This window comes from Cryptotermes secundus, unplaced genomic scaffold (genome assembly GCF_002891405.2).
Source record: "Cryptotermes secundus unplaced genomic scaffold, Csec_1.0 scaffold43, whole genome shotgun sequence".
NCBI lineage: Eukaryota > Metazoa > Arthropoda > Insecta > Blattodea > Kalotermitidae > Cryptotermes > Cryptotermes secundus.
In genome coordinates this window covers 704,576-728,285 of record NW_019723298.1, presented here as the reverse complement: position 1 = coordinate 728,285, position 23,710 = coordinate 704,576, and the positions used below count along the sequence as shown (strand labels likewise).

Genomic DNA, 23,710 nt, shown 5'->3' with positions numbered 1-23,710 from the left:
GAATTTAGTATAAACACATCAAACTTGGTCATTTCAATTTCAAATTCATGACATTCTCTTTCTTGCTGTTATTTTTGCCCTCAAAACTATCTATAAATTTACTGCCTAAGCACCAGTTCAAATTTACATACATAGCACTATATAGGTTTAACACCAAAAGCACTTCACAGCAACGGAACTTTTAACATCACATAAAATCTGTCAATTTGAATCATATAATTCTTATCAATTAACCACTGGCTCTCAGTGGCAGCCTCATAATTCGCATACCAACATTTCTGCAAAGGTCTGGAATGCTCAACTCCAAGCCTGACCACTCATTGCTTCTGTCTCTCTATCGGTATTTGTCTGCTAGCGGGATGAGTCACTATACATGTGCGGCCATGTTTGTTTATTTTGGCTATTAGGGAGAAACCCAGTTCAGTCACTGATCTAACTTCACCACAACTGTAGGACATTTAACACAACAGATTCCACAGAACTGATTAGTTACCACTGATCCAATCACAACACATTCTCAAAGCAAGCCCCTTTTCAGCTACATAAGCAGTGTTGCTAGGCTAGTCATTCAGTCATGCAGCTGCTTGCTGCACCAGAAGTCTCACTGATGAGCAGGACCACAGGGTCAGGTACCCAGCTTAAGGTAACTCATTTCCCTGCCCTGTGGATACTGGACATTGGACACAGTATCTCAATAACAACTTCATAATCTCATAGGTATACATCGAATAACAGCAAGGCAAAGAGCGTGTCTGTGCAAAGATGACAATGAAAAGGTTGTTGTCAGATGAAACAGTTTTGTATGTCACAGAGAATGGCCATGCAAAAGCTGTGAAAATTATGGCAATAGCGGGGGAAAACCTGATCTCCATTGACAGAAGTACAACCTGTATGTCAGAGAGTTCATCAGCATATATGGTGTTATACTTGAGTAAGCCCTCAAACATAGGCCCCATCTTAGGCAAACACTGACATATCAAACCCACAGCACTGGCCTATTGTCAAACTGACTCTTCCAGTGGGGGTTAAGGGACGGGGGCATGAAGCTGACCACTCATCTCTTGTATAGTACCAAAGTGAAGAATGGTGGAGCTACATCTCCACTTCCACATGTCTTCATGGCATAATGGTTAATTACTTAAGTATATGGACAACTTTACCTTTACCCTTAACTTACTTGAAACGTGAATGCCATTTGACCCTACAGTGTCAAGGAGGAAGAACCATGCTTCTGTAGCCTATCTTGGCTATGTTAGCTAGCAAGACATGATGTGCAAACAGTTGAAACACAGTGAGTGTGAAATGGATACACCCTGCACATCCAACTGTTCCCACATGGTTTATAATATCTGTGCTGAAAGCGTACGTGAGCTAATTTAGCAAGTCTGACCAGCATATTTTACAGCCCTCTACTGAAAACACAGGCTTAGGTTTACTGTACTGTGCTGACATTATCTCAATATTCCATTCAGCTCATATATTGAAAATTATCAACATACAACATGACTACATAGGTACAAACATACATACATACTGTAACATGTTATATGATGTTCACTGCAGAGCAACGGCTGCAATGGAAACTGCTGAGTTCCCACAGCGACAAGTCGAATACCAACAAGCCGTTGCCTAGGAGGAACCGTGGCAACGAGTTACTGAAACAGCAGAATAATACATTTCCATGGTAACCAATACAGCACATGTGAAAACGAACCCTGGGAGAAGGTGCTCTCTAATGAGTCCAGCATTTGCTGAGATATAGTTGAAGACAGTTGAGATCCAGCCACGGTCAGGCACACTTCGAAGATAGCCGCTGCAGAGTGCAGTTGAAGGGATAGTAATTGTATTCCTGACTGTAAGTAAGTGTAGATGAATGAGCTCAATAAATAATCATTGAATCTGAAGGCCACTGGAAGTTATTTGTCATGTGACATACCCAACACATGACAGTACATATGACACAGCCAGGCTTCACCATCATCCAATTCAACAATGAACATAAGACATGAGATAATCTGAAGATATGACAAGCAGATTCGTGCAGCAGTTACACTCTAGACTCGTATCCAGGTATCCAGGAGTTCCTCCATTCCACTATCAGTGGGGACACTGGCTATACCATCTGACTCTTTCCAGGTTATTCTTTAGTCGCTGCAGGATAAAATGTCACAACTGCTTTGTTTCAAATTGCTCCAAGTTCACCATTTACCAAATACAGTATGCACCAAAATATGTAGTACTGAAACCCATGCAACTTGAACGCGCATGTGCATTTGTCAACGGGGCATAGCTCCCACTAGTGAAAAGGAAGTTGTGTTGTGCCGTTATTGTTGGAAATGGGTCTCTCGACAGAGGAAAAAGTATTCACAGTTGAGTATTATTTCCGCTCATACAGAAGTGGTCACCAGACAACTTGCTTCCTTGGTTTTGAGCAGCCAGATGTTATTGTCCAGAAACCGTTACATAGTACACATGTGACGATGTGGTGTGCTGTCTCAGGACATGGTACCCCTATTTCATTGAGGATGAGGACGGCAATGCTCTTACCGTCACCCAAGAATGCTATAGGGACATGGTGATTGGACCATTTCTTCAGGATTTGAGAAGGTTCTGTTGTGCAAGGGGCCATCACATGAATAGGTAGTATCAACAGGACGTCTTTTTATTTCAGTACTGTATATTTTGGCGCATACTGTATTATTCCAACTTATGCTACTAGGAGCAATGTAAAATGAACCCTAAAATAACACACCCTTGCAAGAACACTCATGCATTTTTAGGATACCAGTAGATTCTAAACTATCTGGAATTGCTGGATTTTTGGACTACCTTCACGCTTTCCAGAGGACAAGTGCAACTTGTAAATCCATTTATGCACTGCCAACTACTTTATATGGTGATGAGAGACAAAATGGAACACATATTAGAGGACCATGGTGCAGGATCATTTCTGATGATGTAGCAGCAACCAACATGTGGTGAAACACAAAGAAGAGCTCTGCTGAGGGATGAATGTATGGTACATCTTGTGCAAAATGAAGCATTCTTTGGCATGAAAATTGTCAATAATCAGAGATCACTTGCATAGAGTGACCAAGAATTAGCTTTGGTTACAGTGCAGTTCACTCAGACAGTGAAGAAAATGGTGGAGGGAGGAGCCCTAACTGCACTGAATTTAAGTACAATTAAAAGGTATTACTGTTGTGCCATTCTACTATTTCAAACCTCTGAATTCCAAGTAATAATAGTGACAGTGCATAAATTTATTACACAATTATACTATAATTACACTTAAATGTAAACTTACTTCACAATTTTTGGTTGACACTTTGCCTCTAAGGCAATGGAGACATAAAGAAATAAGNATGAATGTATGGTACATCTTGTGCAAAATGAAGCATTCTTTGGCATGAAAATTGTCAATAATCAGAGATCACTTGCATAGAGTGACCAAGAATTAGCTTTGGTTACAGTGCAGTTCACTCAGACAGTGAAGAAAATGGTGGAGGGAGGAGCCCTAACTGCACTGAATTTAAGTACAATTAAAAGGTATTACTGTTGTGCCATTCTACTATTTCAAACCTCTGAATTCCAAGTAATAATAGTGACAGTGCATAAATTTATTACACAATTATACTATAATTACACTTAAATGTAAACTTACTTCACAATTTTTGGTTGACACTTTGCCTCTAAGGCAATGGAGACCTAAAGAAAAAAGGAGTGCCTCAAAGCCAAACAACTTCCTTTTTTGATCTCATGAGACACCCTCAGTTTCTTTGCTATTTGATATTCACAATGAAAAGATGTATGAAAGTCTTTCACAATCCTTTGAATTAAATTCACTGTACTATTTTATTTCTCCACAAGCAGAATTGACACATCTTTATTTAAATGTCTTTTTATAATCAATATACCAAGTATCACACAACATGATATTCTGTCTGCAGTAACCAATATAGCACAGTTTGTATTCATCTGACCAATCCATAATACTTATCTCAATATACTCAATACAAATTATATATCAATTTATAACTAACTGATCAACAAATTTACTCATAGCAGAGGGTGGAAGAGCATTGATAACATACAGCAGAAAACAAATGATGCTGCAGAATTATGTTTACAAGTTGTCGATCAGTTTCAGTGATTACAGTCTACTAATCACTAGCTTCCACTTCTGAATTAACATCATACCTGCACGTCATGTCATGTCATGTCATGTCTGTTTCCATTTGTGCACTTTCAGCAATCAAAATTAAATGGATACTGACACACACTGATGTTTCCTACCATAGGAATCCATTTCCCATCAGTCTGGAAGGTTAGCAACAGCAAACAACTCCAATATCTTGTGACATTCTACAAATATGCAGCATGCAACACACAGCAAAATTGTCTTATTTATAACATGAAATACTGTGGCATGCTTCAAGTCACATATTGTTCCTTTAGTGTAAACCCATGTCTACTGCTCTATGATTTACTACACACATCAACATGTATGCACTGATGTTGTCTTCAGATTACTTTGCTAACTGAATGACTTATTACTTACATCACACCTAATTGGCTGCTCCCCACTATGTATGCGTTGATGTGCCTTCAGTGTACTCCGCTGATTGAATGACTTATTACATACACCACAACAAAATGGCCGCTCCCCACTATGTATGCGCTGATGGGTCTTCAGTGTACTCTGCCGACTGAATGACTTATTGCATGCATCACAACAAAATGGCCGCTCCCCAGTATGTATACGCTGATGTTCCTTCTGTGTACTCTGACGACTGAATGACTTATTACACACATCACAGCAAAATGGCCGCACCACAGTATGTATGCGCTGATGTGTCTTCAGTGTACTCTCCTGACTGAATGACTTATCACATACATCACAATAAAATGGCCGTTCCCCAGTATGTATGCGCTGATGTGTCTTCAGATTACTCTTAGTACTGAATGACTTATTACATACATCACAGCAAAATGGCTGCTCCCTAGTATGTATGCGCTGATGCGTCTTCATTGTAATCTGCAGATTAAATGACTTCTTACATACATCACAACAAAATGGCCGCTCACCACTATGTATGCGCTGATGTGTCTTCAAATTACTTTGCTGACTGAATGACTTATCACATACATCACATCTAAATGGCCGCTCCCCACTATGTATACGCTGATGTGTCTTCAGATTACTTTGCTGACTGAATGACTTATTACATACATCACAAAAAAATGGCCACTCCCTTGTATGAATACGCTGATGTGTTTTCAATGTACTCTGATGACTGAATGACTTATTACATACATTACAGCAAAAGGGCCGCTCCCCAGTATGTATGCGCTGATGTATCTTCAAATAACCCTGACGACTGAATGACTTATTACATATGTTGCAACAAAACTGCTGCTCCCCACTATGTATGCACTGATGTGCTATCAGAATTCGCTCTTGACTGAATGAATCACCACACTCATCACAGGAATATTGTTGCTCCTCACCATGTACAGGTTGAATTTCATTCAAAGTACTCTGGAAAATGAGAGGAAATAACATGAAAAATCCTAGGAGGAAGAGAAATAAGTTTGAAGCCACAGTAAAGTGAGATGTTAAATCAACAGGCATGAGAGGGGTGACAGAGGAGACAAGAGGGAAGGAGAGGTGCATGCCTGAGTCCATCAGCATGTATGGTGGTTTCTGAGTGAACAAAAGTTAAGCCACATTGCCACCGTTTAACAAATTCTAAAATTAAATAAAATTATACATTTGTAAAGCTGGACAGGCATCCAACAGTGCATAGGCTCCTAAAATGAAACAATAATAAAGGCCAAGTTAAAGGACAGTGGCCCAGTAAAATCTGTGAAATGACAATATACAGTGAAACCTTGATCCATCACTTTCACTGGGGATCCTGAAAATAAATGATACAGAAAAATGGCAGATGCAGGGGCCTATATAAAATAAATAAAAATGGTCATATTTGCCTATATGTATTTACTAAATCAGAAAAAGTCCACAATGACATTATTTCCACTGTCAAGTCCAATTTGCATTACTTCTCGTTAAAAAAGTCACTAATCATTTGTTTACTAGCACCTTTCCTTTTCAAACTAAATACTAACATTTCCATATTAATGCTGTTCACTTGGTCTCTTTTGGTGATGTCGTGAGCATACATGAAGGCTCTCATTGACTCAAATGCACAAAGTGCTTCCATAAAGCTTGGCTTCAATGTCATCATCACCACAATCACCTTGCCCCTCCTCTATGCAACTTCCACTTCCCACCATACTACTCATTTCTTCCATACGCAGCACCAGACTCTCGTCAGCCCCTTTCCCTTCCAGTTCATTGTCTGGCACGTACAACATCCCCAAGGTCGCATAGTGCACAGCTAATGGCATTAGAGCCAAGACTGCAATTTGCTACACAATGTTCCAAAGCATCAACCGGTGTTACTACCGATGCATACTAACATTTGTATGTGTGGTGTTGCTCTTTCTTAAAAATGATCAACCCGGGATTAAAGTTCTTCAGAACTAAAAATTCTGACCAAGAGCATACCATCCATGATATGTTTTAAAAAAGGAACTGCAATCCAAGAAACCAAAAAACAACTCCTGCACCCATTCCAAACAAAAGATTTTACTGTATTAAAATAACAATATTTTACACACATAAATTTAATACATCAACACCTTGAGTTCGCAACTGTTACTACATGCCAAAGCATACAGAACAATAACTTCACATGCTCTGTGTGAGCAAGTGCATGCACTGAAACCTGGAAGGTACTGCCTGAATGGTTTGCATTTCGTAAAATTATTTGGTTTCAGCTCACATGTCTGTCTGTAAGATTTCTGTATAGCATGACAACAAACTCCCAGTTCACATTTAACCTGGGCAGAACCATCACAGAAAGGATCATGGCTCCATAATAATAATAGTATTTAAAACCTTACGTAGTTGAGAGTGTAGCAAGTTATTCTTTGCTTATGTATACTTGCCAAGAGTGGGCACAAGTCTGTAGATATTCTGGTTTGTTACTGTTCCTTGTTTCTATTCAGATTTTGTGCAGAACATAACTGATATATTATTGTCTCACAGTTTGTACACACAAGATGGTGTAAGTACAAGGGTCGTACTGAAAGTCATGAGCAACGATTTTTTGTAAAGTGACATGCTTTATTATTGACAAACCAAATACACCACCTCAATCTACAGACCTTTCTTTATTTTTCCACATAATCGCCACTTCTTTGTACACATGTCTCCCAGCATTCTGGGAGCTTGAAAATTCCCCTTTTGGAAAATTCTGTTCCAGCCATCCAAAGACACTGACGCACTGCTTTCTGGATTGCCTCCCTTGTCTCAAAACGTTCTCCAAGCAGCTGATCCTTCACAAATTCGAAAAGATGGTAGTCGGAGGGTGCCACATCAGGGCTATAGGAGGGGTGTGGAAGAACTTCCCACCCCATCTTTGCAATTGCTTCCAATGAGAGGCAAGTGGCATGGGGGCGAGCGTTGTCATGCAGGATGATGATGTTTCATCCCGGACATTTATTGCTCAATGCACAGCAGAGCTTGTGCAGCATCTGGACATAAGCATTTATGGTTTGTCCAGGTTCCAGGAATTTGACCAGAATAAACCCCTCTGCATCCCAGAAGACTGTGCCCATCACCTTCGCAGCTGATGGCACTGTCTTTGCCTTCTTTTTTGATGGAGAATGTAAATGGTGCCATTCCATACTCTGCCTTTTCATTTCAGGCTCGAAATGGTAAAACCAGCTTTCATCACCTGTCACAATACAGAACAAAAATTAATCATCGCCTTTGTGTCGATATCTCTGCAGCAGTTCTGAGGTGATGGCTTTTCGCTGACCTTTGTGGTCTTCGGTCAATAACTGCGGGACCCAACGAGCACAAACTTTGCTATAGCCCAAGCTTTCAATCATCTCCTGTACTGCACTGTGCTCTATTCCAAGTTTTCGGGCTATTGTGTCCACAGTCGCATGCCTGTCATCTTGAATGATCTCATTCACTCTTTCCTTGTTGTGTTCAGTTGAGGCTGTTCGAGGATGATCACTCCGAGGCTCATCTTCAATGCTGGTGTTCCCATCTTTAAAAGGTTTCACCCATCTTCGAACAATGCTCGCACCCATGCACACACTTCCATAAGCCTGAAGTCTCTGGTGAATTTCTGCAGCAGGGATTTCCTCTTTCACAAGAAATTCGATGACAGCACGCTGGTGAAACGACATATAGTTGTCGGCCATTTTGTTAGGAGTGATACTGGTCACGTGATGCAAGCTATTGACGTCACAAGACTCTCAAGGTTAACACAACAGCTGGTTCCACCTACCTCCATACTCCCTTTCGTCTGCTGTTCCCAGGTTGCATGCAAAAGAAAAAGTTGTTCATGACTTTCGGTACGACCTACGTAGATATTTCTCTTTAGCTTGTGTTGGAGGAGGAAGTCACCAAATTTTCTATAAATTTTTCATACCTGTCAATCACTTGACAATGTGTGCTGTGCTAGAGATGTGGTCAGTGTCTGGGGTAGTACTGGTAGGAAGATGTATGGTATTTAACCTTTAACTGACAAATGTTACAGAGGGGTCCAAATACTGTACTCACTCTTTGATAGTCAATATCTTTGGAACAAAATGACATGTAGTTACAATTATTGCACGGTAGTGTTGTGTACAGTACTGTTAACCACCACAATTGTGTGTACTGGGCTCCTGTAAATCCACATGCTCACATGGGCAAGGAAGTGAATCTACCAGGTGTTAATGTGTGGTGTGGTCTGTCATTGCACGGTTTGATTGGTCCTTTCTTCTTTGAAGGTATCGTAACTGGTCAGGTGTATCTCGATATGCTTCAGACATCGATTTTCCTTGCCATTCGAGAGCTGTTTGAAGATGAGAGAATTTACCTACAACAAGATGGTGCTCCACCTCTCTACCATCGAGATGTCAGGGCGTACTTGGATGACACTCTACCGGGACAATGAATAGGTTGAAGAGGTGCTATTGAGTACCCACCACAGTCTCCAGACCTAACACCTCTCGACATCTACCTAAGGGGAACCTGGAAGGATGAAGTTTATCGACAAATGCCAGCTACACTGAAAACGCGACGAGAAACCATCGAAGCGTCGTGTGCAGCCATCACACTAGGCACACTTACAGCTGTACTTTTCTCAGCAGTTCGGCGGCATCGACGCTGTTTAGCTGCTGATAATGGTCACTTCAAAAACACACACACTCTCACTCACTCACTCACACACACATGCACACACCCTCTCACTCTCTCTCTCTCTCTCACTCTCAGTTGATCTGTGGTTTCATTCCCAGCAATACTCTCCTACTCAGATGCCGCAAGCTGGTTCAGGTCCTATGAATGGCTGCTCAGATCCTGTTCTTGCCAGCTGATCTGCGGTATCATTCCCAGCAATACCCTCATGACCTGCCACACACATCAATTGAAATCTGTTATGTTTGGCCAGTTCTATGATGGATTGATGGCAGTCCCAGACCAATTCTGAAGTGATTTGGTGTGTACCAAGTGCTTTAATTGCAGCTTGACTATCAGATGGAATACAGATGTTCCCATTTGTATAGTTTCTACCTAAATTCTCAACTGTGCATGCCTTAATGGCATACACTTCTGCCTGGAATACTGTTGTGTCCTGACAAAGGCCAAAACTATGTTTCCGCCCTGTTCCATCACAATATACCCCAGCTCCAGTGCCTTTATTTGTCTTCAAACCATTGTATACCAGATCTGTCCCCCACTTTCTACCGGGTTGAAACCCCTCTTTCCATTCACTTCTATCAGGAAATCTGATTGTGAAGGGTTTATCACAGACATGTTTCAGTATCATTTTATCAGACCCAATCTGTAGGATGGGTTCTTTTTTCATGGCCTGAATCATGTATGCATGTCCAAAACCTTCACATTTAGGTCTCCATTGATAACTGCAACTTAATCGGTAATTTCCTAATTTGGCATCTGCTTCCATATGCAGATGCAGTGGGGGGAGTTCTAGTAGGATTTCCATTGCAGCTGTTGAAGCTGTTCTCATTGCTCTCGTAATTCCCAAGCAGGCCATCCTTTCCAATTTGCTTAGTTCTACCTGACTTGTTTTGAGTTTAACTATAGGCCACCATATAGTGGCAGCACAGGTAATCATGGGTCTTACTACCGCAGTGTATATCCAATATACCACCTTTGGTTTTAGTCCCCAGATCTTTTCAAATGTGCCTCTACATGTCCAGAAGACCTTATAGTCCTTGTTAATAGCCTTGTTCAGCTGATTTTTCCATGTCAGTCCCTTGTCTAATGTTATTCCAAGGTACTTGACTTCACTGGATACCCGGATCAGTTTACTGAAGAGTATTGGTTCCTTAGGCCCCTTTCTATCCCTCTTCCTAGTACAGGGTATAATTATGGACTTGTTGGATTGACAGACAAGATTATTCTTTTGCACCACTGTTAAACTGTGTACAGGGCTGTTTGTAAGACCTGTGACACAGTGTGAGGGAATTTCCCATTGATTAGGATTGCTATTTCATCAGCATATCCTACTGTGAAATGACCTTTACTGCTGAGCTCCCAAAGATCATCATCCACATCACAGTCTCCACATCAGAGGGGAAAGAACACCTCCCTGCGGACACCCTCTCGCTGCAGACGCCCTCAGGGTCTCTCCAGACAATGTAGCAATTATATTCCTGCATTCCAGCATTGCACAGATCCATCTGCATATTGCAGGCTCAATGCCATGCCTTTCAGCAGCATATTTTATTGTGTCCAAAGAGTTTCTGTCAAAGGCTCCCTGTACGTCAAGGAATGCTCCAAGGGCAATATCCTTGTGTTCGAAAGCATTTTCTATGCATGTTACCACATTATGCAGTGCGGTTTCAGTAGATTTACCTATTTGGTAAGCACGTTAGTTTCGGTGCAGAGAATAAACTTTCAATGCACTATCCCTAATGTGTCTATCTACTACTTTCTCCATCATTTTCAAAAGGATGATAGGACAACATGCCTTAGCCTCGGTATAATCAAGTTTCCCGAACTTCGGAATGAATGTCACTATGGAGGACACGCCATGCTGTGGTGACAAGGGACTCACCTAACACTGTTCATTAATAGCCTTTTTTTCTTCTGTGTTTACTTAAATCCATTCTTATTCCATTTGACCATAATGGTACCTATGTTTCGGATGTGTTGCCAATGCCAATTTTTCACTACTGATTTTTATACCTCTGTACATGTTCTCTGTACCTATCTTTAGTCACTGTCCTTTCTAACACAAAAAAAAAAAACTGTCATAAGAACCAGTAATATGAAGGCAGGTACAGAGGTGACTCCAACAGTGTCAGGTATATTAAATTTACTTCAAACAAAGGGCAACAAACAACACAGGTCTATAATCTGACAAAGATTGTCACAAACCTTTAGAGAATCTTTAATTATCCTGTTACAAATCCTCAAAATGATCACTATACATTATTGCATGGATACAGGCTGCACTGAAGACAGAAAACAAATGATAAATTTTAGCAATTACAGATCCTGGGAACCCTATGTAGTATCAATGCACTGCTTTGTGGATTGGATAGACAAGGAAAATGTGCAAGATTTTTGCTATATGGAATTTATCTCAAACATTCTTCAGTTTACACAGTATTTAATTTCATCTATATCAGATTTATTTCAAAGAAAATGGGAGTGGTACATCACAAGCAACATTCAACATACTTCAGCTGCCTAGACATTTCCGAAGAAAAAAAACCTTCAACATCTAACCAACGGTGTAGTGGAGTTGTTTCACATCCAAAGACGGAGACTGAGGTCAAAACAACAATTGGCATTTCTGCAGATTTGTGATATCTGCCTAAGAGTGCACATACAGCTCACCTCAGGTTCAGCCTTTATTTCTGGAAATGTTATTGGGACAGGATCTTCTTCCTCTTCTGCATCTGAGACTGCCTTAGCTTTTACATTCATGGCCTGATTTGCATCATGAGATGTTGGATATCTCTCACCATATGGATCCATTAAAACGTTCTCTGAATTTGTACAGTTCTGTAAAAACCATCGCATCTTCCTGTGAAATTGACGTACAACCCAGTACATCAAACAGCATACGCTCACCTTGCTATGGCTGTTTCTCATTAGATCTAATTCATAACAGCTGTTCTGTACAGATTTTATTCTCTACAGCTATCAAGATTATTAGAAAGTATTCAGTTCACAGCTCAGTGACCTTCCTGTGAAACTAACAGCCAATGCGGCAATAAGAAAATATCAGTTTATAGTACCCAAAAATTGCACAATGAGGCGCTTCATAACTTGTTAACCTTCACCAAGTATAATTAAAATGATCAAGTCAGTCAAGGAGGATGAGACTGGCAGCTCATATATCAGGCATGAGGAAGAGGAGAAATGCATATGGGATTTTGGTGAGAAAGTCAGAAAGACAGTGACCACCAGGAAGACCTAGCATAGGTTGTAGGATAATATAAAAATGGATCTTACAAGATGCAGGATGGGGTGGTGTAGGCTAGATAGATATAGCTCAGAATAGGGACCTGTGATGGTTCTTGTGGACATGGTAATGAACTTTCAGGCTGAATACAATGCTGGGAAATTCTTCAGTGGGCATGCAAGTGGTGGCTTCTCAAGGACTCAGACCCATGGAGTTAATAAGTTGGGATACCTGAGGGCTCATTAATGTGATCACACATGCTCGTCATGGTTCTGAATCCTCAGGGAGACCCGGTACAAACCCTTTCAAATCATTTCTTTAAAATCTATTTTAACAGCATCTCTCCATCCACACTTGGGTTTCCCTAGTGGTCTGCTTCTCTCAGGTTTTCCATCCAAAACTTTGTATTCATTTCTCACTCTCTCATGTGTGCTACATGACTTACCAACATCAATTTCCTACATAATATATCAAATTCATAATGTCTACACCCAAGTGTAAGAAATTCCCCAGATGGATTATGAAAACAAACAGAAGCATGTCACAAAATATTTAGTTTCTTTGGCCAGGAGAACCGACATACAACAATAATATTCTTGTCTGCGCACATAACCATGAAACACACACAGCAGGAAACTTTTCTTCAGATCTCTGCAGTACAATTCTTAGCATTCTTGTTGCGAGAGAATGCAGAAATCGTTAGTAACTCTGAAATTTGTTTATCCTATGATTTTTGTCAGGTTCACTAGAATTTGCTTTACAAGAGTCCTAGTAATATAACAGCTTCATTCTAGTAAGTGTACCAGTTAACTACCAGTGAAACCTTCCATAACTCGTTCACGATTTTTGCTGCTACAGAATTTCTCTGAAACACTATTCAATTTACACAAAATTTAATTTCACCTACATTATAACTGCTGAACAAGAAATGGAAATGGTATATCATATGCAACATTTAACAGAATATAACTGTCTTGGAACATTTCTGAAAGATATCTTCAAAGTCCAGCCAGCAGCACAGTGAAGTTGTTTCATCTAGAGGCAGACAGCTCGGGAGATGGAGATGAGAAAAACAATTGGCATTTCTGCATATCTGTGATATCTGCATAAGAGTGGACATACAGCAACATACAGCTCACCTCAGTTTCAGCCTTTATCTCCTGAATTGTTATTCGCAGAGGATCTACTTCCTCTTGTGCATCTGAGACTTCCTCAGCTTTTATATTCATGGCCTGGTTTGCATCATGACTTGCTGGGTACGTCTCTCCATGCAGACCCACTAAAATGTTCTCTGAATTTGCACAGATCTGTAAAACCATTACATCTTTCTCAGAAATGGATGTACAACCTTGTACATCAAACACCATATGCTCTCCTTGCTACAGCTGTTCCTCATTACATCTAACTCATAACAGCTGCTCTGTACAGATTTTCTTCTAAACGTCTAACAAGATCATTAGAAAGTGTTCAGTTCACAGCTCAATGACCTTCATGAAAAACTAACAGTCACTGTAGCAGTAGAGAAAATATCTGCTTTTTATGGTAGACAAAAACTGCATAATGAGGCACTTCATAACTTCTAACCTTCGTCAAGCATAATTAAATTGATCAAGTAAGTCAATGAGGATAAGTGGTTAGTTGCTGGCTTCCCATCACAGTGGCCCGGGTTCGATCCCAGGTCTGGTCAAGTGGGATTTGTGTGGACAAACTGGGGCTGGGGTGGGCTTTCTCCGAGTACTTCAGTTTCGCATGCCAATCCTCATTCCACCAAATTCTCCATCATCATAATCAACCGGGACAGGTACAATAGACCAATTAGTGGCTGCCATGCCAAGTGGACCCAGCTGGACTCCACCCCTCACTAAGCAAGCGAAAAAGTCAACAAGGATGAGCTTGGCAGCTCATATAGCAGGCATGGGGGTAAAGTGGAATGCATACAGGATTTTGGTAAGAAAGCCAGAAAGACAGACCACTAGGAAGACCTAGACATAGGTGGGAGGATAATATTAAACTGGATCTTAACGAGACACAGAATGGGGTGATGTAGACTGGATTGATATGGCTCAGGATAGGGACCTGTGATGGGTTCTTGTGAACATGGTAATGAACTATCAGGTTGAATACAATGTTGTGTCGACTGGTGGCTTCTCAAGGACTCAGATCCATGAAGTTAATAAGTTAGGGTACCTAAGGGCTCATTACCATGATCACACACACTCGTCATGATTCTGAATCCTAAGGCAAACAGACCTAGTACAAACCCTTCCAAATTCCTACCTTCCCTTTGCGCTACAGTTCAGGGTGAGCTTTGGCCTCTTCAACAATCTGCCTCCATTCTTCTCTATTCGTCATCTTTCCTCTCCATCCTTTCACTTTCATTTTACAGAGCTCATTATGTACATCATCCAACCATCTAAACCTGGGTCTTCCTATCTTCCTTGTCATAGATATTTTACCTTGTATCATCCTTTTTAGCGTAGTCATTTCATTCATCCTTTGAAAATGCCCTAACCACTGCAGTCACTGGGCTTTAATGAATGTAACTATATCTTCTCCTTTTATAAGTTAATTTAATTCTTCATCATAGCGGATTCTAAACTCCCCATTTTCTAAAACTGGTCCACATATCTTTCTTAACCTTTAAACACCAGACTTCTGAAATGGTGGTAAGCTTGAGCTGGCCTGAGTTTATTTAAATGCCTGCTGCTGGTGCGCATTTAAATGCCCGTTGCTACTCTGCATTTAAATGTCCATTCCTGTTAGGGCACTTAAATAATTTTAAGCATTATGTTTAAAAATGCTGTATCTGACTCAGTTTTTATGATAAATGGATGGAATTAACTTTGTTTGTGTCAGCGAAGAACATAGTGTCGCATATTATAACAGAAGATCTGAAAATTTTTATACAAAGTGTTATAAACTATTTTCAATTTTTTTATTTCAATTTTGATGTGTACTGCAAAAATGGTTTCCCAGTTCTTCACAGAGTTGTTCTGCATTATAAATTCATTTCTGTTTGTAACACAAAAAGAAATTTGACAAATTTTAGCAGTCCCTGGTGTCATAAAACAGATGGAAGCAATAAAATCATTTGGTCTTCTGCTAGCACTGCTCACACTCTTCAGATTTTCGATCTGTTTTCTGTGCGTTCATAGTGAAATCAAATACTGTAGTTTCATTTCAGCTTATATATATACACATACACACACACACATCAAGCAGATAACAACAAAAAAGGTATGTACATGGAAGTGTATGTGTATGGGTGCGAGCAGTGTTTGAATATGGGTGAAACATTTTAAAGATGGGAACACCAGCACTGAAGATGAGCCTCGGAGCAGTCATCCTCGAACAGCCTCAATTGAACGCAACAAGGAAAGAGTGGATGAGATAATTCAAGATGACAGGCGTGTGACTGTGGACACAATAGCCCGAAAACTTGGAATAGGGCACAGTGCAGTACAGGAGATGATTGAAAGCTTGGACTAGAGGAAAGTTTGTGCTCCTTGGGTCCCACGGTTATTGACCGAAGACCACAAAGGTCAGCAAAAAGCCATCACCTCAGAACTGCTGCAGAGACATCGACACGAAAGTGATGATTAATTTTTGCTCTATATTGTGACTGGTGACGAAAGCTGGTTTCACCATTTTGAGCCTGAAACGAAATGGCAGAGTATGGAATGGCACCATTTGCATTCTCCATCAAAAAAGAAGGCAAAGACTGTGCCATCAGCTGCGAAGGTGATGGGCACAGTCTTCTGGGATGCAGAGGGGTTTATTCTGGCTGAATTCCTGGAACCTGGGCAAACCATCAATGCTGCTCATTACGTCCAGACACTGCGCAAGCTCCATCGTGCACTGCGCGATAAACGTCCGGGATGAAACATCATCATCCTGCATGACAACACTCGCCTCACATTGGAAGCAATTGCAAAGATGGGGTGGGAAGTTCTTACACACCCCTCCTATAGCCCTGATGTGGCACCCTCTGACTACCAGCTGCTTGGAAAACGTTTTGAGACAAGGGAGGCAATCCAGAAAGCAGTGCGTCAGTGTCTTCGGATGGCTGGAACATAAATTTCCAAAAGGGGAATTTTCAAACTCCCAGAACGCTGGGAGAAATGTGTAAAAAGAAGTGGCGATTATGTGGAAAAATAAAGAAAGGTCTATAGATAGAGGTGGTGTATTTGGTTTGTCAATAATAAAGCAAGTTACTTTACAAAAAATTGTTGCTCATGACTTTCAATATGACCCTCGTACTTCTATTAATTTCCTTTTTGTTCTTGCTATTATAGCTATATCATCTGCATAAGTACAGATCTGACTAGACTTATTGCAAATTGTGCCCCACTGATCAATCTTCATAGCAGCTTCATGTAATGCTAATATATATAATTTGATTTGTTTCATTGTGGTCCGTCACACTAATATTATGAAAAAGCTAAATAGTTCCGTTCAGTGTGACTAGTTAAGATTTTCTTATTTCAATTATTCATGGCGTTACATGTTTCGGTCTTCAGAGACCATCTTCAGAGGGACACCTTTCCAGTTAGAAATCTAATATAAATCAGGTTGTGGACAACCTGTCTCCTTGTTTAGCTCCTTTGTTAAATTCAGACTCCTTACCAAAGTTATTTGCCTACCTTAACTATGGCTTTAGTGGTATTCATAGACATCTGTACCAGATGGATTAATTTCTTAGAAAGTCTATATTCATACATTATCTCAAAAAGTTTTTCTCTGTTCACACCATCAAAGGCTTGTGTAAGTCAATAAACAATATATGCAAATTTAGTCCAAGTGCATAATATTTCTCCATCGTTTGTCCAATAATAAAGAGCTTCTATTAGGGGGAAATCCATACTGGTTTTCTCCGATTATCCTTTCTGTTGTAATTTTCAATTTTTCACTTCTTAAACTAGATGGTACTTTATATAATACTTTTAATAAGTAATACCTCTATAGTTGTTACAGTCTACTTTATCTCCTTCTTTAAATACAGAGCATATGACATCGATTACCTAGTTATCTGGAATCTGTTCTGTTTTCCAAATTCATGTAATTAATTTATGTACCACTTCTGTAACTGTTTTCCCTCCATATTTAATTAGTTCTGCAGTTATATTATCTTCTCCCAGTACTTTATTGTTTTTTAAGTTTTATATATTACTCTCTATTTCTGTGTGTGGGTAGATCACAATGGCCATCATCCACTACTAGTCCAACTACTAGTTCTTGCTATTTCAGGATCCTTATTTCCTTTTCCTGTATTCAGTAGGTCTTCAAAATGTTCTGTTCATTGATCTAAAACTTCCTTTTCTCCTCCTAATATTCATCCACCCTTGCTTTTACATCCAGTCACTCTTGGTTGAAATCCTTTTTTTTGCTGATCTACTTCTTTGTAGAATTTCCTTCTTTCATTTTGTTTGTTAAATTTTCCTCTAGTTGTTTCTGAATCACTTCCTTCTTCCTCCTACAAATCCTGTTTGCTTGCCTTCTGTTTTCCTGATAATTCTCATAGTTCATTCTAGTTTTTCTTTGAATAATTCTTTCTCTTGCTTTGTTTTCCTCTGCTATATATTTAACACATTCTCCATCGAATTATTCATTTCTCTTTAACTTTTCTTCTCTCCAATAACTTCTATTTGCTACTCCTTTTATGATACTTTCCATTTCATACCATTTTCTCTCTGTATCTTCTGATCCTTCTGCATCACAATTCTGCAGTCTCATTTGTAATTTACTTTCATACTCTTCCCTGACTTCAGGCTGTTTGATTAATTCATCTGTATCCCATTTCTTACTTGTTATTTTTGTCATTTTCTGTATGTTTGCTAGTTTTTCTTGGACTTAGCTATCATAAATCCCATACCCAACTGTCCTGTACTTTTTTTCTGATCCACTGTAAATAAGAGTATAATCACGTTTATCAATCCTTCCTTGTCCGGGCCAATGAATTTCTTATAATGTGACTATGTCTATTTGGAATACTTGTATCTCGTTTGCTATCTCTTGCATCTTCCCAGCTTGTAACATTGATCTCACATTCCACGTTGCCATTATAATCTTATTCCTGCTCCTTCGCTGATGTTGATTTCCATTCAATCCATCCACATGAAGCTAATTATCTGGTTTTTCTGAACACTTTAGTTTTTATGGTATGAGGTTGTTAGCCTCACGCTCAATCTCCAACCTGGAGGACCAGGATATCCCTCTTCATCTGGCTCCAACCCCTTGACCTGTAATTTGTAATTTATTCCTATATTCAAGCAGATCCAATTACAGGGCATGGTTGACCCTACCAGTAGCTACACTACCACCAGCATAGATCTCAGGGTCTCAGGAGCGCTCTAACCCCACCACGACGATAAGGTGGAGACACCATTGGTGGGGACCCTTCCAAATTATGTCTTTAAAATCTATCTTAATAGCATCTCTCCATCCACACTTAGGTCTCCGTAGTGGTCTGCTTCTCAGGTTTTCCATCCAAAACTTTGTACACATTTCTCATTCTCACATGTGTGCTACATGACTTACCCACATCACTCTCCTACATAATATACCAACCCACTATAATGTCTACTCTCAAGTATAAGCTCCCCAAATGGATTATGCAAACACACAAAAGTGTGTCACAAAATATTTAGTTTCTTTGGCCAGGAGAACTAACATATGACAATAAAATTCTTGTCTGTGCACACAAGCACGAAACACTCACAGCAAGAAACTTTTCTTCAAATCTCTGCAATACAATTCTTGGCACTTTGTTACAAGTGAATGCAGAATCTTCTGTAACTTTGAAATTTGTTTATTACATGACTTTTGTGGTGTTCATTTGAATTCACTTATAAGGGTCCTAGAAATATAATTTCTTGGTTATAATAGGTGTACCAGTAACTACCTATGAAAAGTTCCACATGGATTATTGCTGCTATAGAATTTCTTGAAACACTCTTCATTTTACACAAAAATTTAATTTCATCTACATTAGAACTGCATAACAGGAATTAGAAGTGGTTTGTCACAAGCAACATTCTAGAATCTATAACTCTTTTAGAGACATCTCAGGTCTTCAATGTCCAGCCAGCAGCACAGCAGAATTCTTTTCATGAGCACAGACAGACAAATGGAGATGAGAAAGACAATTGGCATTTCTTCATATTTGTTATATCTGCCTAACAGTGGACACACAGAAACATTCAGCTCACCTCAGGTTCAGCCTTTATTTCTTGAGCGGTTATTCGCAGAGAATCTACTTCCTCTTGTGCATCTGACACTTCCTCAGCTTTCATATGCATGGCCTGGTTTGAATCATGACTTGCTGGGTACGTCTCTCCATATGGACCCGCTAAAACAGTCTCTGAATTTGTGTAGTTCTGTAAAATCATATCTGTTATCAGTCATGGCTTTACAACACCACATGAAACATGGTATGCTTTCGTTGCAACAACTGTTTTTCATTACACCTAACCTGTAACAGCTGCTCTGTACAGATTTCTTCCCTACAGATTTCAAAACCTTGCTAAGTTTTAAGTTTATAGCACAGGGATCTTGCTGAGAAACTAATGGTCCCTGTGGAAGTACAGAGCCCTTAGGGCTCATTACTGTGTACAGACATGCCCATCATAATTCTGTATCCTGACACAAACAAACCCAGTCCAAACCTCCCAAAATAATATCTTTAAAAACGATCTGCACAAATATCTCCCAAGTGTACTAATTCTTTCACTTTTTCTGTCCAAACCTTTGTACACAGTTCTCATTCTCACATGAATTATATTATCTACCCAATCACATTCCTTGAATTAATTCCTCTCCTACATAACTAACCAAGCTGTTATCATATGAAAAACCATGTAAACTCCCCACATGGATTATGAAAATTAACACAAGCTTGGCATAAAATATGTTTTAGTTTCTTATGCTATAAGAACTGACAGATGACAATAAAATTTGTCTGTGAACACAAGCACAAAACACTCACCATGCTTTCTCTCACACCAGGAAATATCTCTTCAGGTCTCTGTAGCAGAATTCTTCGCATTCCTGTTGCAAGAGAATGCAGAATCTTACATAAACTTGGAACTTTCTTATCAATCAATCAATTTATTTCTTCCAAGAATCCATATTTGGAGATACAACCTCCAGACACAGAACAAGTCAATAACTACATATTAATATAACATACATATTGTACATGAGTCAACAAATACAATAAAACTTAATTACCTACATATTTCATATACATCATTCATACAATACACCATCCCACTTGCAACAATTCAGTACCAAAAGAAACCCAACATCCAATACTTTTCTTTACAGATTAAGTGATGACAACATATATAAAGGACATACCAGCACTATACAAATTTAAAAAGACTTTCAAAACATTTCTACTTGAACATTGTTTTTATAGTATAGATGAATTCTTCTTGTTTGGGGATAAATCCTAGTTAACATCAATATTGCCAGATAATTCAAGAATAAGTGACTTGTTGAGCTTATACCAGCATGCTATGAATGTATACTGCGCAGTTCTCTTCTGCTTAAAGGAATCAAGACACCATGTTGGATGTGATAGAAAGGGACATCATGAGATGGAGGGACGTCTACGTAGGCAGCTTAGAGAGAGATCGAGAATACCAGGCCATCAAGAAGGGCACCAATCTGCTGAGAACATTACATTAGCTATCAATATCATTATTCTAAGGCCACGCCATAGCTTAAGCGATTAGTCGCTGGCTTCCCACCACTGTGATCTGAGCAAGTGGGATTTGTGATGGACAAAATGGCGCTGGGGCAGGTTTCCTCCGAGTACTTCGGTTTCCCCTGCCAATGTTCATTCCATCAAATTCTCCACAAATAAGAATATCTAACTAATTCTAAATTGTAATCAGCAGTAAAAAATTGTAACTATTGTAATTTTAATCTACTTATATATCAAATTGTTAATATTCAGAATTAACTTGACTTGTCATATATCATGTACAATGATCTACAGTGACAAACTAAATCAATCAATCAATCAATCAATCATATTTGTCATAACATAAAACCGTAACACACTCATTTCAGAATTAAAGGGACATAAATTCATCAATGGAATAAATGGAATGTTTCAACAGAAAGGATTTTAAGTCCCTCTTAAAGCACAACAGACCACCGTAGGTCGTGGTCCAAGGGCCAAGAAGGCCCACCCCTTATACATACATTCATTCATTCATTCATTCAAGTCCCTCTTAAAAGAGTTATTTTTTTTAATTTTATCTTCTCAGGGACCTTATTATACAAGGTGATATCCACATTTATTAAGCCTTTTTTTTTAAAAAAAGAACTATATTGCAATGATTTACATGTAAATTTAGTTTTCTTTGCATGTTGTAATGATGGATGTCAACATTTTTTTGCCATAAAGTCTATTTTCTAAAAAACACATCACTTCAAAAATGTATAGTGCAGCCAATGTTAAATTACTGCGATCTTTACAAATTTGTCAGCATGTTTGATTATTAACCACACTGATAATTTGAAGAACCAGTTCTGACAGTTTAAGGAGTTTGTCACATTCGTTATCCCCTCCCCATAATACCATACCGCAGTCAAGACTCAAAATTTGAAAAGCAGATATTTCTTATCATACATAGGCTCATAGTTTCTTTTAATGTTATTATATAAACTACTTTGCATAGCTTAGCTCTTAAAAATCGTGCATGGGAACTCCATTTTAGGTTTTCTGTGATGTGAATACCTAAAAATCTTAGTTCTGATTTATAGGTAATTTCTAGTTTTAAAACTGTCATTTGTTTTGGATGAAATGACATAGCAAATGTTTTTCTCAAAATTTATTATAAGATTATTTTTCTCAAATCATATTTCTAACTCTCTCACAACGTTTTTTATTTTACGTTGGTCAACTTCATCTGATCCAGTAATTAGTAAATTAGTATCATCTGCAAATAAGATCACCTTTGCCCCTTGAACATTTTCAGTGAGATCATTTATATATAGCAAAAATTATAGCGGCCCCAACAGTGATCCATGCAGCACGCCATTCTCCACTTGAACCACAGGTTTGACTCACCTCTTATTCCATATGAATATAATTTATATAATAATATATTATGATTTATCAAATCATATGCTTTTGTTAAATCAAAGAATAATCCTATGGCATGAATTCATTTATCTAATGCCCTCTGTATACTTTCAATAAAAGTCTGACTTGCTGTGCCTGTTGATTTATTTTTCCTAAAGCCATTCTGGGCTTCTGTTATTTCGTTATTTTCCACTTAAAAATGTATTAACCTATTATACATTATTCTTTCTAGTATTTTGGAAAAAAAAAACAGTTCACCACAGGTCGCCCAAACCATCAGCTCTCCTAAATCCGCCCCGAATCGGTTTCTCTCGGATTGGGGATTGTTATATGTTATGGACGAGAACGGCTGTAATTTGCTTACCTCGTACGCCTCGTACTACCCGATGATTACGATAATGACCATAATGACGCTGCTAAAGTTTCTGGTCGATAGTGGTCATACACAATCATACTCGTTGTCTCGTCGCCCGATGTACTCCGCAGCGGTCCACAGATTGGTCGCTGAACCGGCTGGTGTTGGTATAATCGGGTCCAGATCGTCCAGATGGTCCAGATATGAGAGAAGTCCAAGCTTCCTAGAAGTCCTAGAACATGCAAAAGTCGCACAAGTTATGTCAGTTGCATGGAAATAAAAATCGCTTCTGTACTATGTGCTCCGTATTTTGAAACCGCAGAATGGGGGGGTGAATACTTATTCGACTCAAAATCATTTTTTGTATCCTCTGGTCAGCAGAGGCACAGCGAAGAATCAATCTGTGGAATTGACCTCCTATACAATTTCTACCAGCGTTTCGATCGCAACCACTGGCGTAAATTTTCAGTGAAGGCGACAGATCGTTTATCTCTTTGACGATATCACCATGAGGTCCTTCGAAAGTTAACCGACATTTCGAAGGAATATGTCACCCCTGTCTTCAGGGTTGATGAATAAGGCAAGCAAGAAACTAGCGTCAAGTAGTAGCGAACTCCAGGGCCGCACCATAGCTCAAGCGGTTAGTCGCTGACTTCCCACCGCGGCGGCCCGTGTGTTCAATCCCGGGTCTGGTCAAGTGGGATTTGTGGTAGACAAAGTGGCGCTGGGGCGGGTTTTCCCCGA

The 23,710-nt window shown here is 39.4% G+C and overlaps 1 protein-coding gene across 3 annotated transcripts; it reads right to left on the bottom strand.

Annotated features, from left to right (window-relative positions):
• Positions 1-1,462: 1,462 nt before the first annotated feature.
• On the bottom strand, positions 1,463-23,125 carry LOC111861635. Of its 3 annotated transcripts, XM_033750405.1 has the most exons (6): positions 22,976-23,119; positions 20,497-20,558; positions 19,721-19,888; positions 13,652-13,819; positions 11,942-12,109; positions 1,463-1,655 (listed from the first exon to the last, which is right to left on the bottom strand). In XM_033750405.1, exons 2-6 carry the CDS (start codon positions 20,554-20,556, stop codon positions 1,653-1,655), a joined length of 567 nt encoding a protein of 188 aa, XP_033606296.1. In that variant the 5' UTR covers positions 20,557-20,558; positions 22,976-23,119; the 3' UTR covers positions 1,463-1,652. The 3 variants fall into 3 exon arrangements, with proteins under 3 accessions (XP_033606296.1, XP_033606295.1, XP_033606297.1); XM_033750404.1 differs by lacking the exon at positions 1,463-1,655 and having other exon boundaries at positions 11,491-12,109; positions 22,976-23,125; XM_033750406.1 differs by lacking the exon at positions 1,463-1,655 and having other exon boundaries at positions 11,984-12,131; positions 22,976-23,120.
• Positions 23,126-23,710: the final 585 nt, after the last annotated feature.

Coding starts and splice junctions, on each gene's coding strand:
- LOC111861635 (XM_033750404.1), bottom strand. CDS start 20,556: ATGCGAAGAATTCTGCTACAGAGACCTGAAGAGATATTTCCTGGTGTG. Junction 19,889..20,496: donor CTGGTGTGAGAGAAAGCATG/GTGAGTGTTTTG, acceptor ATGATTTTACAG/AACTACACAAATTCAGAGAC. Junction 13,820..19,720: donor AAATAAAGGCTGAACCTGAG/GTGAGCTGAATG, acceptor ATGGTTTTACAG/ATCTGTGCAAATTCAGAGAA.